Source organism: Echiichthys vipera (genome assembly GCF_963691815.1).
Source record: "Echiichthys vipera genome assembly, chromosome: 7".
Classification (NCBI taxonomy): domain Eukaryota; kingdom Metazoa; phylum Chordata; class Actinopteri; order Perciformes; family Trachinidae; genus Echiichthys; species Echiichthys vipera.
The window spans coordinates 14,306,508-14,322,526 of NC_139832.1; the positions used below are offsets into that span (position 1 = coordinate 14,306,508).

At 41.7% G+C, this 16,019-nt stretch overlaps 1 protein-coding gene across 3 annotated transcripts in view; it reads left to right on the plus strand.

The window, feature by feature from the left end:
• Window positions 1-12: 12 nt before the first annotated feature.
• Window positions 13-16,019, plus strand: part of pkp3a (plakophilin 3a) — a 19,243-nt gene continuing 3,236 nt past the window's right edge. Inside the window, exons 1-12 of one of the 3 annotated variants that reach the window (XM_083916579.1) lie at window positions 13-152; window positions 4,040-4,217; window positions 7,953-8,044; window positions 9,223-9,962; window positions 11,080-11,203; window positions 11,882-12,086; window positions 13,456-13,630; window positions 14,122-14,239; window positions 14,335-14,499; window positions 14,597-14,779; window positions 14,882-15,035; window positions 15,764-15,959. In XM_083916579.1, the coding sequence (XP_083772705.1) occupies window positions 144-152; window positions 4,040-4,217; window positions 7,953-8,044; window positions 9,223-9,962; window positions 11,080-11,203; window positions 11,882-12,086; window positions 13,456-13,630; window positions 14,122-14,239; window positions 14,335-14,499; window positions 14,597-14,779; window positions 14,882-15,035; window positions 15,764-15,959 (2,339 nt within the window). In that variant the 5' untranslated portion in view covers window positions 13-143. Of the gene's footprint in view, window positions 153-3,698; window positions 4,218-7,952; window positions 8,045-9,222; window positions 9,963-11,079; window positions 11,204-11,881; window positions 12,087-13,455; window positions 13,631-14,121; window positions 14,240-14,334; window positions 14,500-14,596; window positions 14,780-14,881; window positions 15,036-15,763; window positions 15,960-16,019 lie in introns of those variants that run through there. The other 2 variants (XM_083916580.1, XM_083916578.1) reach the window with 2 other exon arrangements.

Sequence of the window (16,019 nt, forward strand, 5' to 3'; positions counted from 1 at the left end):
GAAAGAGTTATTGTAATTTTCAGGGCGGTGACTGTGACTAAAAGGTTTAATACTTTCTAATATCTCAGCAGCTCAGATCACCCTGTTAGACGAGCAGGTAAACTTCATTAGAGAGGAGACCATCTACAATCACCACATCATCAATGGTAATGGTAAGTCCAAATATGTTATTTTATCTTTAGGCATCCCAGAGTCATCTTTTTTATTTCCGTTTGAGTTATGAAGAGTTCACTGGGGACATATTGTCACCATGTCAGACTCACTGCGACATTAAGCGTCAATGTGAAGCTGTGACTTTGAGTGTTTAGTTTCAAACTTGCCCTGACAAAGACGCGAAGTCAGCGGAAACACATCTGGATTTGGAGTGAGAAGGAATGCGTGCAAAAGTGAAAAGGTGATTTTTCAGGTAAATAAGGAGCAGAAGAAGGATGCACGTACTGGCTTTGATCTGATATGAGGAAATGATATCCTCTACCAGGGAATTGAGTGACTGATTGATTAACCTTTAGAAAAAGACTTTGGTCCATCTGCACAGATGCACCTAAACAAAGGATGCATCCAGGGAAAAAAGCATTAGAGCTGAATTTTTTTTAAATCCAATTAGAGATAAATATTAATAACACATTATTTTTGTATAGTGCTTTTTAAGAAACCCAAATCTGCTTGATGTTTGTCCTGCTCCAACAGTGCATGACTTTTCTGACCTCACAGCCTGAATCCAGACAGGTGAGACACCACAGACTGTGTGGACGCGTGTATCAGGCACCGCTCAACCACCTCACAGCAACTTCATATCGGCTGCTTCAGTGACTCACAGTTGCTAAGCTCAAAAAAAGAAAAAAAACAACTGATAAAACTGAGGTGTGGCTCCACCTTAATAACAGAGTGAGACTGTGCCACACCCAGTTCTCCATTCATACTCAGCGTCTTTTGGCCAATTTGTGACAACATCTCAGACAAAGCTCTCAAACTTAGAGCTCAAAGGCCTTTACGTTTATGGGATATGCATGTATTAACCACATGATAACAGATTAAAAAAGAACAGCAGGATCATTCTTAAATAAACCTAAACCACTAAATAAAGTACTAAAGTACTTTTACATTAAAGGGATAGTTCGGATTTTTTGAAGTGGGCTTCTATGAGGCACTCATCCATAGTCAGAGTATTACCTATGGTAGATGGCGACTGGCACACCATTAGTTAGGAGGAAAGGAGGCAGCCACAGTAAAACGTATTTTAGCCACCTATGAAAGCTCCCAAAATAAACAAATATCAGTTTAAAAGAATATATATATATATATTTGGAATATTTTCCCAGCGCTGTTTGAGTTTTCCCGGGGGGGAACTGAATCGGTTATCTGTGCTCTCTTCAAAGCCGCCAGACTCCATTGACATAAACAGTAGTTTTACCTCACAGAACACGGGAGTTGCGGGTCTACTGAGCGGCTAGTTTGTCTGTGAGTTTTGTAAGTTCCTAACCCTTTAAAACAGTAACACCATAACGCACATGTACTATGGATGACTACCTTATACCACACCACTAAAAATCTGAAACAACCCTTTAAAGTATTTCGTACCTTTCTTGCATTACAGCATTTCCCTCCAAAGTCCCACCCTCTTCCCCCTGCCTGACCTCTGACGCTCCCTCCTCCCCCGACATGTGCGATGAGGGAGAAATGCTGCAGTGCTCCAGTGCCATGGGAAGTCCGAGGTTTCGGACATCCACTGGAATGCAGCATGAGCGGTGCAGGTGAAACGGAGCGACTGATGACAGGCAGGAAGCTCAGCAAATCATTTTATTCGGTCCGAATTAAAGATTTTCCGAGCGTCCTGCCTGTCATCATTCAGATTGGTCAGACTTTTATCAGAAATATATGAGAATTGACAATTTTTTAGTTTCAAAACCTGGTGGATTTCTTTTACATTTTAGTGATCCGTACGCTTATTAGGAGCATTTAAGGATTACAAAAGAAAAGTGTAAAATTTCCAGAAAGGTAAGAATTGCCATAAGTAAAAGTAGCAATACTCGGTGTAAAAATACTGTTACAAGTAAAAGTCCCGCATTCAAAGTCCTCCTTAAAAGTACCAGCCTAAAAATATACTTAAGTACCTAAAGTATGCAATCAGAATAAAGCATATAACTGTATATCACTGGATTATAATTAGTAATGTTGCAGCTGGTTAAAGGTGGAGCCCTTACAGATATTTCACACTGCTGAGATAGCTAAATCTATCATTATTCATCATAATTTATTATATTTATATTTTGTATTTATAATCTGAATCTGAACAGTAACTAATGATGTGGAGTAAAAAGTATGAATCGGCTTCTGAAATGTAGAAATAGGCTAATAATTTCCCAGTCTGGGATCATTAAAGTCATTCTATTCTATTCTATAAAGTAGCATCAAATGGAAATACTGAAGTAAAGTACCCCAATAATATATTTGTGCTTGGGTAAATGTACTTGGTTACATTGCACCACTGAAAGCAACAGTGTTATAACGCTGGATGTGACACATTTGTGTGAATGAATTCGCCCTGTGACTCTGTGAATGTGACTGTGACTCCACCGTCACGGAGCTGTGAGACGCTGAATCACTGACAGTTGTTTGACCTGGTTCACGCACTGTCACTTCCTGTTTCTCTGATTCAAGATGGATCTTTATTTTCATTTCATTTTAATGTTATAATACATAATTGTAATACATTTTACTCACATTAAAGAAATGTAACTTTAAATAGAAATATGTAGGATACTAAATGTTAAATTAAAGTTTAACGGCTGTTACATTCAAGCTCATGTTGTCTGGTAAAGGTGAGATTATAGTTTTATATTTAGAATAATGTCACTCTAGGTCTTCACTCCAATGAAATAAAACCTCATAATTTTTTTTAGATGTAATCATAAATACTTAACTAGATTATACAACAGGTGATCTACTAATTCTTATCTAACACAGAGAGCAGCTCACCTGTGAGTCACTTCCCTGAACCGGGGCCATTTCTGTCCCCAGGACATTACATGCAGACAAATACATGAAAACTATCTGTATAATACATTGTATTATAAAGCAAAGTGCCCTGCACGATGTACTGAATGCAGTTTAAAGATGCATTATGTAAAACCATAATGAAACCTAGAACACTGAAAAAATAGGATTTTAGCCCGTCCCCAACCTCTAATACTTCACTTCACCATGAAATATAATGATCACTGTTTTACTGTGTGACTATATTTCCATAAAATGTATTCTTTTCATCCAAAATTCACATGTTAATTAAAATACACATCTTAGTGATGGCCCCAGGTTTGCCCTCAGTCCTGTTGACATATTTACCTCTTTAAAACTCTGGGACAAGTCACATCAAGACCAAAACTTTGTTCTCTCACTCTGTTTTCTCTATTTTCTATATTTTGAAGGCTTAATATGACTGAGGGTCAATATCAACTGTTCACTCCTGTTACTTAAATTAAGTTATGTTTATTTATTTTTTCATTTAAGATGTTTTAATTAGTTTTGGTAAGTGTTGTCATGCTATTAGGACTGATTCTATGCTAAAACCTCAGTCCTGTCACTCATATTCAGTGTTTTTTACATTAGAAACCAATGCGACACACATTTAATGGACTAAGATTCACCATTACACGCTTTGAGTGAGATTCAGGGCTGAAAAGAATCATTATGAATATTTACTACGTGCAAATGAGAGCTGCAGGAACTAATGACACGACTTTAAAAACAGACCTGAGGGAGATATGTTAACTGCGATGAAACCTCAGGGAAGAAACAAAAGAAGGTTGAGCACCTGTGGGTCAGGTGGTGGAGGTGTGTGCTCACTGGTGGTGCTCCTCCTCCTCCTCCTGCTGGTGTGCGCCGCTCCGTGCGCCCTTTCCACACACTTTCGAGCTGCGCAAACAACCTGCCAGCACACCACAGTTTCTGTCCAGACGCCCTACTTTCGCGTCTCGCTTTCTTTAATTTGTCAACCATGAGTGCCGTGGCCTCAGAGAGCGTGTTTATGTCCGCTATACAGCCCAACACCTCGGTCACCACCTATGGACTTCCGTCTGAGGTCCACCTCGGGAACGGCGGCACCATGTCGGACGAGATGGCCAGAGCGCGGCGCGTCCAGCAGCAGGTCCAGATGAGGCTGGCGGAGAAGTCCACACTTCCGCGTCAGAATGGATCAGCCTCACACTACGCCATGTCAGGTAAACATGAACAAAAGTCTCTGTACTCACTTTCATAAGCAACTTCCCGGCTTTATGTTCTGCTTTATGACAGTGTTTCCTTGTGAAGAGCGCAGAATGACCCACTCAGATACAGGTACAGTGGTGCTGAGTCGATGTGCTAATATGACTTCATATCTGAAGTACAGTCGGGGAATTGAAGCTAATTGTCTGATCCAGCTCGTATCCTTTGGCCCAACTCCAAATGACTGTAATAATTCATTTGGTCTTTGTTTTGGGTTCAAGTTGGTCAATATTGCACAACAATACATTACGTTCCTGTTTATATTTTCAAAATGTAAAACCCCTCCTTCCCTGTCTGTCTTTGAATCACACCACACCAGCATATTAATAGACTGTGGACACATAATCCACAAATCTTTTAATTTTCGATGAATCTACTGAATATTTCCTTTATTCATTTATAAATCAGCCAATCAGGAGTTCACTGTGGCGCCTTTGAATGTCTTGTTTTGTCAGTTTAAAACCCAAAGATACTCAGCTTACTATCCCGGAAGACAAAGAAACAACAGAAAATATTAATATTTAAGAAACTTGATCCGGTGAACTTTTGCTTACAAAATGAATCCAATCAAGAGTGAACAATAAGACACATTAATCCATGAATCGTTTGATCTCTATGAGTTAGTACAAGTTACTTTCTCTTTTATTTCTTTTACTGGAATAAATTTCATAATTCCCCCCAAAGTGACTCACATCAGTAGAATAGCTTGTACTTTCAATATGTGCATGCATTAATACGCCTGGTGTGTGTGTGTGTGTGTGTATTGTTTGTCACTGCTGCATTCCTGTGGAGTTGTTTCTCCTCAGGGAATTTGTCCATTCAGCATCTCTGCAGGTTTGTAGCAGTTGAACCTGAAGCTGAATCCTCAGTGTCCTGTGCCTGCATATGGGAGAAGGGTTAATGTGTAACAAGCTCAAACAAGCGCTGCTTTCATGAACTTCCCTGATAGCGAACCAAGGTGAAAGCCTCCCTCTGTGGGATTGGGTTTCAGGTCTTACTCAGCGTAAAGAGGTGAGGGTTGAAGAAGATAGAGATACCTGAGAGATGACGGCGTCGTGAGAACCAGCTGTCTGAAGACGTAGTTTTGTCAAACGGTGTCTGTCTGGGTCGTCTTGGCACAGAGACTAAGTGGGTGAAGGTGGGGCTGTTCTGTAAGCAGACAGTGAGGTTCCCCACCAGAGGGGAAATTAAAGGCTTCCAGCAGAGCTGTGAATTAGTTTACGTGATTGTTACGACACATTTGATGACTTGATCCGGTTACGGAGCTGAATTGGCCCTGTACGTAACATAGATAGAAATCTGGTGACCTAAACTTGCACACCTGCTTGATGCATGAAGACATTCCCTCACATCCCATAATTCATTGTGTTCTCCTGAACTCCAGGTGGCAGCTCAATGTCAGCTTCTTGCTTAGGTGACCTTTTTAAATTCTGGGGTTGTGAAGAAGAATCTTTGTTCTCGCTTTTCTAGTTTGAGCAAGTCCCCTCGGCGCCAAACTTCATCCGCCTCGAGAGAAAATAGTTTGTGTCAAATATTTAATGGCAGGAATGCAGAATGACATACACGTCTGCTAAACAGGTCGCTGTCTGTTTTCACCCCCATTATATTTGTAAAAACGCAACATGGTGGCCACACTGAATGAAAACCAGGCTGATTGTGTGTGTTTTACAGTTATCTCTGCCTGTCCTTTGCCCCTGAGGAAAACATACAGTCATGAAATGTTGCCACGTCATATTCATTTTCTTTTTAAAAAACCTGAACAAGAGGGACAGAAGAATTCCTGACAACACAACAGGGACTGCTGCCATTTCAGTGGTTTGTGGCTTTAGAGGAGCTCATAACGAATGCACGAGCGTTCACACATGAGGGAAAAAAACACCCAGAGGATTCTGCAGGGAGCGCCGCCTCCTCTTCTGTGTTTGAATGCTGCCACAACTGTGCATGTGCGGACTGTCTGACTGGTGTTCACAGGTGGACAAGTCTCAGCAGAAAGTGAGATCAGATAAAAGTGTGTGTTTAAGTTCTGGTTATGACAATAGTGAATTGTTTTAAAGATCAACAGAGGAATTTCAAAAAGTGCAGTTTTCAGGGTGTGTTTGGTGCAAAGGTGTGTTGGGCGTTGGTGAAGGTTGGGCCAAAGGATATGTCATTCTCCTCAGGCTTCTCCTCTATACCAACTGGTTTGGTGTGTGTGTGTGTGTGTGTGTGTGTGTGTGTGTGTGTGTGTGTGTGTGTGTGTGTGTGTGTGTGTGTGTGTGTGTGTGTGTGTGTGTGTGTGTGTGTGTGTGTGTGTGTGTGTGTGTGTGTGTGTGTGTGTGTGTGTGTGTGTGTGTGTGTGTGTGTGTGTGTGTGTGTGTGTGTGTGTGTGTGTGTGTGTGTGTGTGTGTGTGTGTGTGTGTGTGTGGCGGTACACTCCTCCCCTCTGCTCACATGGGAAATGTAAAACATACTTATTTAGTTTTGAATCACGATCAGTGACGCCTGATTACCGGCATGAGCCTCGTGTCAGAACACGTTACAGATTTACAAACACTGACTGATGTTACGTGGGTCTCTACGAATGTCAGTCGTTCCACCACTTTGATCCAGATGTTCTTGGTCTCCAGAGGATGAATCCTATTATAAAACGGACATTTTAATTTAGTGCACCGTAAAGTTGTAGTTTTGTCAACATTTATGTCTCCCTGACTTAGGTTGATTTGTAATGACTTGACTTTGTAATGGTCATTTTATTTTGTTACATCAAATACTGCAAAACGAATGATATTCATAGACACTTTGCAGGACGTATTCTGCTTTCAGTTGCAGAGGCTTGAGTTGATAGACTGTGGCTGAAACCTCCTCTAACGTTCACACCTGCTGTCACATTCACCACTCACCTGACAGGTTACTCTGTATTCTGGTTTGAGAGTGAAGCATTCACACACACTGTCCTGAGAGTCAAGAGTGTCTTTGTGTGTCAGATGTGAACTGTTCACTCCGACTGAAGGGTAACCGGAGACGGTCTGGTCCTCCTGTCACAGGAACTTTAACTTCAGTGCAACAGGACACCTGCTATTCAAACTGTATGTCTTTCATGCAAACCGATGTAAATTAAAGAGGCGTTGCATCTCGCTTTGGCCATCATACTGTGATTAAATCTATCTCCACTGCGCCTATTTGTTACGTCAACATTGCTTTTTCCAGTCTATTCAAATGAACTTGTATGAGTAACAGTTAGCTAAAAAAATGCATGTTTTAATTAGGAAACATGAGCTTGTGAATGTAAAAAGGATTCCGTTTTTATTGTTTCATGATTGTTTCGTTATGTGCAGTAACACCACCACATCAGGCTGTATTATTTTTATTATTACTGTACTGTATTATCAGTTGACACAACAGGATCAGTGGTGGAGGAAGTATTCAGATCCTTATGTAAAAGTATTAATACAACAACACCATAAAATTACTACATTACAAGTAAAAGTCCTGCATTGAAAATTTATGTAAGTATGATCAGAGAAAAATACCTAAAGTATTAAAAGTAAAAGTACGTAGTAAAAATAGGAAGCTATCTTTAAGAGCAGACATGTTACTGTTGGGACAAGGTAATACATTTCCACTTCGCTGTATTTTTGGGGTAATAATAACTGATATCAGTGTAATACTGTTCATGTGTTCATCTGTTATTCTGCCTCTCTGCTTCCTTCCAGACTACGGCGGATCTTCAACAATGAAATATCAGACCTATAACCCAAGCTACAGCTCTAAATCCTCCTACATGTACTCAGGCTCCAGAACATTGGTGAGTACCACCTGCTCAGCAGTATCTCACTGTTTCAGCGTGTGCTCACACATATCACAGGGAATATTCAGTCGATCGTGTAATGTGTCGTTTAAACAGCGACCTTCTGCTGGTGCCACGGCGGGTCACCCGGGACACAGCATGTGTGGTATTTCACAGTACGCTGTGAAGAGATCAGCTCCGGGTTTTCAAGTCCACCCTCTAGATTCCTCCATGTTCATGATTCAGTAGGAAGACACTGGCATTGTGCCACAGATGTTTGAGCTCTGAGCTTAAGAGAAACATGCAGTTGCATTTTAGAGAAATTCATGCTTTTTATCGTGTCTTCATTTTATAACTATGCTCTCCTCCCCTAAATTAATATATTTTTGGATGAGGAATGCAAAGCACTACCGCAAAAACAAAATACTTAGAGCCTGACCTTTGTTTCCCAAAAGATACAGTAGTCTCATCTCTGTGATCGGATTATGAAAACATTTTTGTTGATGCTATGACTAAAATTGAATTGCCGTTATGGCCAAAATCTTCTATTGCTTTAGGTAATGTCATAGCTCGATAATGATATCACGATATAGCATGTTTTCTTGTACTCAAATAAATAAATAGTCAACAAACGACCACATGGTAAAGCCTATTCTTGTATACTCTGGTTTGAATTAAATGTTATCGTGCATGCACACAGTTCATTTGATTAAGACAGTTTGATTTGACATCATTGGGGTATTGCCATAAGCACAATTCTTGGGTGTATGCACCCAGGCACACTGCTGCTGGAAAACAAAAAACTCACAATTTAATTTAACCTGTGTTCCAGAGGGAGCTTTACACATTATTCTGCACTATTATTCTGTTGTATACAGAGAGAACGCTTTCCTGAGCTGTATACACTATTGTTTGCTCGGGTGAAGGAGCTTCCAGTTGGAGTCCAGTTATTTGATCGTACTGAACTGAGAGGTCTAAAAACAAAACTGTAATCTTCAAATGATTTTCCCTCAAAATTTGTATGTTAGTATGTGCATGTTATTATCAATGTTAATGACGTAATAATTGTGTATCATGATATCTAGATATATGAGTTCATTACTATACTCTTACATTGAAAGACAGTGAATTATAATATTGGTTTATATTGATTTATCGCCCAGCCCTGTAACAGTTACTCCTCTCCTCTTCTTCAGGGTCCACGTGTAGCCCAGAGGTCGGGCTATAGCTCCCAGTCATCTGGCCCAGACCCGGCCCAGATGCACAGAATCAGTGTTGGGGGTGGAACGGGTGTTATGGGTGTCAGTGGTGGTGGTGGTGGATATTATCGAGAAGACATGCGCATGGGTGGCTACCAAGGGACCGCCAGACAACAGAGCCGAATAGACCCAGAGATCCTCTCCATGCACGCAGTCCGGCAGCACACTGCACAGGTGAATCCCTGGATGCAGGCAGACAGCGATGCTGGCAGCATGGTATCCGACCGTGACGCCACCTATGGCCGTCAGTATGCTCAGAGCGCAGTCAACGGCTACGCCACCCAGATGAGGCAAGGAGGAGGCACCATGACCTATACGTCACCCATGCGTCGATCTCTTAGTGGCACACTTACCCGCGGTGGAGGGATGACAGGAGGCGAGGCAGAGATCATCCAGCAACATTCCTTCAAGGGCCCAGCCCACCGCACCATCAGCAGGATTACAAACCGAAACCGGATGAGCATGGGCTCCGTGTCTGGGCATCAGACCTATGTTGGAGGGGGTGACAGAGTGGACAGAGGGTTCATTGCACCCGGGGTGTCTTCTGGTTCCCAGGGGAACCTAATGCGCAGCATGTCTCGTGCCATGTCAGTGAAAAGCATGCAGAGTGTGGGCCGGGGCATGGACATCTACGGTGGGCAGTTGGAGATGGGAGCCAGCATGGGCAACCTCAGCGCGTGAGAAGCTCACACAACAGTCACCCATTATTTCTACTCACAATCACAATGATGCTTTCATTTGTATGTTCTCATACGATGTTACTGACTGATCTTCAGTGTGTCATTTAGAGTGGATATTCTCTAATCTTACTATTGTCAACAAATCCTAAGAAAAGACCAGAGCCAAGACTGAACTGATCCTACTAACAAGTATTGTTTGTGTAGACAAAGCCAGATATACAGTAGCTAAAGAGAGCCTCTATTGTCCAAAAAACTACTGGAAACACATCATTGAGCCTCAGTTTTGTGGCAGGTCCCTTTGTTACGACGAACATGGACACTAGAGTTTATCTTGAGTCAATCTCACATACTCTGTCCTGCTGTAAATACTAACTAAAACCCTAAATGTGTATTAATCCTCTGCTGAAAAAAAGACCCCAACAAATGGTCTGTTTACTACACTTTGAGTGATGTTTGCTAAAAACTACAGTGCACAGTTGTTTTAAGAGATTATTGAGCTTTTTAAAGATTTCACTTGGTAGCTGTGAGCATTTTTAAAGGCTTTTATGAGCTTTATGTCAGCAGTTTAGGGAGTATTTAGAGATGGACTTTTTATGACAATGAGCAGAATGTCCCTACTTAGCCTTCTGCTTTAATTATGTTGTAATACGAAATGACGGAGATGAAGGGTTCAGTGAGGGTGACTCAGTTTGGCATATGTTTCCTGAATGTCTATGTATTCTAGTGAATGTGATACACCAGTATGATGTGTCAGGAGGTTTTAGTGAGGGAGTGTGTGATGTGAACAGTGTATTTCCCAAAAGCTGTAGATTGGGAGGAGGCTCCATAGTGGCAGGACTGGTTTTGGGTGTGGTAGCTCAGTTTCAGGCCTCGCATTTCACACATCCCACAGTGTGTGGTTAGCCGAGCGGATTTACAGACCACTGTGTGATTTGGAACAAAATCAGCAAGTCGAATTTTGCAGACAACAAAATCAATCATCGATGGATAATTACTGTTACTTTTCATTCAGATATCCGAAAGACATATTTTGTTCTACCATACCACACATAACAGCAGGGTCATAAATGTTTAAGATTCTTTGGGTGAATTTGTTCATTTGCTCCTTCGCTAGGATCAACTCCTTGGACATGCCCACAGCAGTGCAAAACCTGAGAGAGCCCGACCATGATCTGCAGGTCCTGGGTGCCGCCTACATTCAACACGAGTGTTACAACGACAGCGACGCCAAAAACGAGGTAGTTCAAACTGATTAAACTTCAGTCAGAATACCTCTGGGTCTTTCTCCTCTCTGCAAGCTCTTCTTCATAACAATTGTTTTTATCTTCAAGCATCCATTGATGGCTTTCTCCATTTCTAGTGACAACATCCTGTTGTTCCACATTTATCTATTCGTTCATCTCTCTATTCATCTATTGTTCTTGTTTCCCTGTGCTTTTAGATTGTTATCTTCAGTTCTGAGGATACTTAGTCCCCTGTGAGCTGGTTTAGACTCAGTGTTTCATGAGATTTTTCTTTAATGGAAAGTTATCCAGATGATTGTATATCAAAAGGAAAATAGTTTGACATTTTGGGAACTTAACGTGTTCTCCTCTGTCCACAAAACAAAAATCTCTCAGCACCTTATTTAATATTTACCATACAGACATGAGAATGAAACTCTTCTCACCTACAGTAACTCTCAGCAAGAAAGCAAATATTTCCCAAAATGATACACTATTCCTTTAAATCCCCTATGTCGGAGATTGGCATCTCCTACGACAAAAAAAGTTGGAATAATTTCAAAGATACTATAATTCCTATTATACTATTCCATGAGAAGACAGTTTCTGAGCTAACGAAAAACTTCAATCCCCTGATCATTTGGGAAAAACAAGGCCTAAGCAAGAACCTGTTTCCTGCCACCCTGTCTCTAGGTGCGTCGCTTGAAGGGCATTGGTGAGCTGGTGAAGCTGTTCAACTGCGAGAATCAGGAAGTGCAGCGTTACGCCACCGGTGCCACACGCAACCTCATCTATGAGAACATGGACAACAAGGTGGCTCTGATCGAGGAGGGTGGCATCCCACAGCTGGTCGAAGCACTCAAGGAGCCTGACGACGAGCTCCGCAAAAACATCACTGGTAGGAAAATCACTATCACAGTCATTAAAAAAAAAACATGACAAAACAAGCAGAGCTGATCTCCAACTGGCTGATTGGGATTGTAGTATAAATTAGTTAGCCTCAATATTTGGATGCAACACGATCTTGGCAGTGGTGTCCTTGGAATTTTCTGTGCCAACAGTAGCCTTTGACATTGATATTATTGTGCACCAAACAAATAGCAGGACGGTGGCAACATGTTACTTTTACAAGAATCCACAGATTATGAGCAACTAAATTATAGGTTGAGATGTAAGAAACAGCCCTCTTTCTTACAACACAGCATTGTTGTGTCATTAAATGTCTGTTGGCCGTTCGCAGTCCAAGTTTAAATAAGTTTTGTTTCCAGTTGACTCAGCCTCCTCACCCTTCAGCACTAAGACGTCCCTCCACTATCATTATTCATTCACAAATTACCTGTTGTCAGCAGAACTGGCAGTCAAACTTTCTCTAGAAAGAACGCTGGACTGGAAACTGAGAAAATGGATGTTGCAACTCCGACCTCATATCGTAGAGATTTGCATGACATGCAGTGAGTCCACAAAGAGTAGGAGGTGGAGCTGCAGACTTTTCTATAGGTTATGTGAAGAGGGGGGATAAAGGAGTGTGTTGGAGTTGTCTGGGCTTGTAGACTTACAGTATATCGGCCGCTCCCTTTTATGATGAGTGATGGCCTTGTCACTCTTTCCTTTGAGCCGTTACACCTTGATTTGTATCTATTGGGTCACTTAACAGCGACCACTTGTGCAACTTTTTCTGGGTAGTTTGTGGAAAATGTGCCAATTAATATTTTATCTTCACTTCAATTTGAGCTTCTGTCGCAGGTTTTTAAAAATAATTCATGTGTCCAAGTTGGGGAATACAGTTATTTTCTATTTTGCTGAGACTTAGAGAAGATTGATAATACGCTTGTGTTTGTATGCTAAATATAAAGCTATAGCCAGCAGCTAGTTAGCCTAGCTTAGCACAAAGACAAAGACGAAACTAAAGATATAATGTGTCAGTTAGTGAGCTTCAGAGGTGCTGGTAGGCAGTTTTTGTTTGGACAGAACCAGATTAGCTGTCCCCCTGTTTCCAGTTTTTATGCTAAGCTGCTGGTTTCATACCAACTGCACATGTGAGTGGTCTCGATCTTCTCAACTAACTCTTGGCGAGAAAGCAACTAAGCTGATTTCCCAAAATGTCCAACATTTCTTTAAGCTAGAACATGAAAATCCCCAAGATGCTAAAATGTCCTAAACATCCTAAAAATCCTGACATCAAGGTCGAGAAATGAAAAATTAAAGAAGCTACAGTAAAATGCAATATGCTGCTGACTGTCCCCTGGCGTGTGTGTGTATATGTGCAGGTATCCTCTGGAACCTTTCATCCAAGGACAACCTCAAGGAGAAACTGGCCCGAGAGACACTTCCTGAACTGACTGACAAGATCCTCATCCCTCTGTCCGGTGGCGGAGACTCTGAGATCTTCCACCAGTCGGCCTCTGAGACAGACATCTTCTACAACACCACAGGATGCCTCAGGTGCTCATCACTTCACCCTCTGTCTTCTCTCTGTTGTTTGCAGAAGACTCCTTTTGTTACAACGCATTTCTACCTGCATCTGCTTTTTCTCCCATGACCACATTTGCATTCTCTCAACCTGCTCTGGCAGGACACTCCAACTCACGTATTAGCTCACAGCAAAGGAGCTTTACCACACCCATCACTATTTTACTGTTGTTTGCAGAAGCCTGCGTCACTCCACCCTCCAGTTGCTTTGGCTGTGCTTTGTTTATACACACCCTGGAGGGTTTTTCTCACAGAATAATTGCCATTGGGGGGGATATTTGCAATGATCTCTGCATGATATTTATCAAGCAGCACGGTGTCAGGAGTGGAAATTAATTCCCAGGACAAACTACTTCCATCTCTATTAGCACCATCTGGTTAAAGCAATCACATGCATGATTTCTTACTGATTTTTTTTGCCTGAAATAGCTCTCTTACCATTCTCTTGCTTTGTGTGCGCTCAGGAATATGAGCTCTGTGAACGAGAAGACCCGTCAGCAGATGAGAGAGACACATGGACTAGTAGACTCTTTGGTGGGCTACATCACAGCCTCCCTTGAGGAAAACAAGGCAGAAGACAAGGTGAGACGAGTTAAGACGAAGCTGAATTCAAGCTGCTGTTTCTGCTTAACTGCCTGTGTATTTATTTGTCTGTGCGTGTGTGTGTGTATTCTTAGGGTGTGGAAAATGCAGTGTGTGTCTTGAGGAACCTCTCCTACCAGCTCTACAATGAGATGCCTCCATCTGCTATGAGGCGCCTGGAAGGACCAACCAGAGATCAGGCCTCAGGAAAAGGCGACGCCATTGGTTGCTTTACACCTCAGAGCAGGAAAGCCAAAAATGTACGCACACGTGAGATTTACTCATCAGTATTAATTAATGAATGAATTGATTGATCCGTCCCAACACTGTGTTCTTGTGTCTTCATTCCCCCGGCAGAGCAAGAACCAGGATCTCTCTACTTTCACCGAGGTCGCTCGGGTGCCAAAGGGCGTGGAGTGGCTGTGGCACCCACAGATAGTGGGGGTGTACAACCGTGTGCTGCATCAGTGTGAGATCAACTCCACCACCCGCGAGGCAGCTGCTGGAGCGCTGCAGAACATCACAGCTGGAGACAAGAGGGTAAGCAGCATATTCATCAGTTCTCCTGTGAGAGGCATTCAAATGCAACAATCCTACGTTACATTAACCCGTATTTAAATTGTCTCTCTCTTTTTTCTGCAGTGGGCGTCAGTGATGAGCCGCGTGGCTCTGGAGCAGGAGCGCATGCTGCCAGTGCTGCTGGACCAACTGCGTACCAGCAATGACCTGGAGCTGCGTTCTCTCACAGGCTTCCTCCGAAATCTGTCCCGACATGCCAGGGATAAGAATGACATGGGTCAGTCTTTCTTTTTTTTCCTTGTTAGGTATAATTAATGTGAAGCCTGTTAATTAAGTTAACCTATTCAGTAAAGACAAACTTTAGTAATTCACTTCATTGTGGCACCACAGTTTTAATGTTGAAACATAAATGCCACTGAATTTAAAGCATTTAAATGCTTAACTTTGAAGAAAAAAATGTGTCTGAATTTACTGTATGTGGTATAAATTCCCCTCTATGACAAGTGTAAATTCAAAATTCTTGGTTATGGGTATTTGTTTCACAGGATTCACAAATTCAGATCAGACAAATTAATCACATTCTGATTTAATAATTTAGATTAAAAAAATGAGGTTGCTCAAGCTCAATTGGTTAAATTCAGACACCAAAATTTAAGATGAAATTTAAACGTGAACATCCACGATACCACTACTACTACTACTACCGGTACTATTACTACTACTACTACTATTAATAATAATACATTTTATTTATAAAGCGCTTTTCTGGAAGTCGCTTATCCAAGATAATCCAAAAAAGCCTGAATGGACTCAATAAATCTTATCTCTATAACATTAATATTAATTTATTCTATTTCATGTGAATACTCTGAAAATGAAAAAACAAACTGAACTTTGGCAGAATTGTGTGTATTCATGCCTACACTCATAGCTTACAGGAATGATCTGATTGTAAAAGTAGGTTTTAAACATATTAATCTGAACCATTCTTATTGGTTTATCCAGCCACGAAGGTGGTGAACAACCTGGTGACCAAGCTGCCCGACGATGGACACAAGAAGGAGCCCTCCAGCGACGTGGTGGTCAACATCTGTGGGGTTCTCAATAACTTGGTGACCAGCAGCACTTTAGCTGCCAGAGACATCACCTTCTTTGATGGCCTGCCAAAACTGGTCGGCATCAAGAACTCTCACGACAACAGGTGAGTGATTGTAGACATTGATTAAACATGCTGTACTAGTTAAATGTGCACGTCTTACCC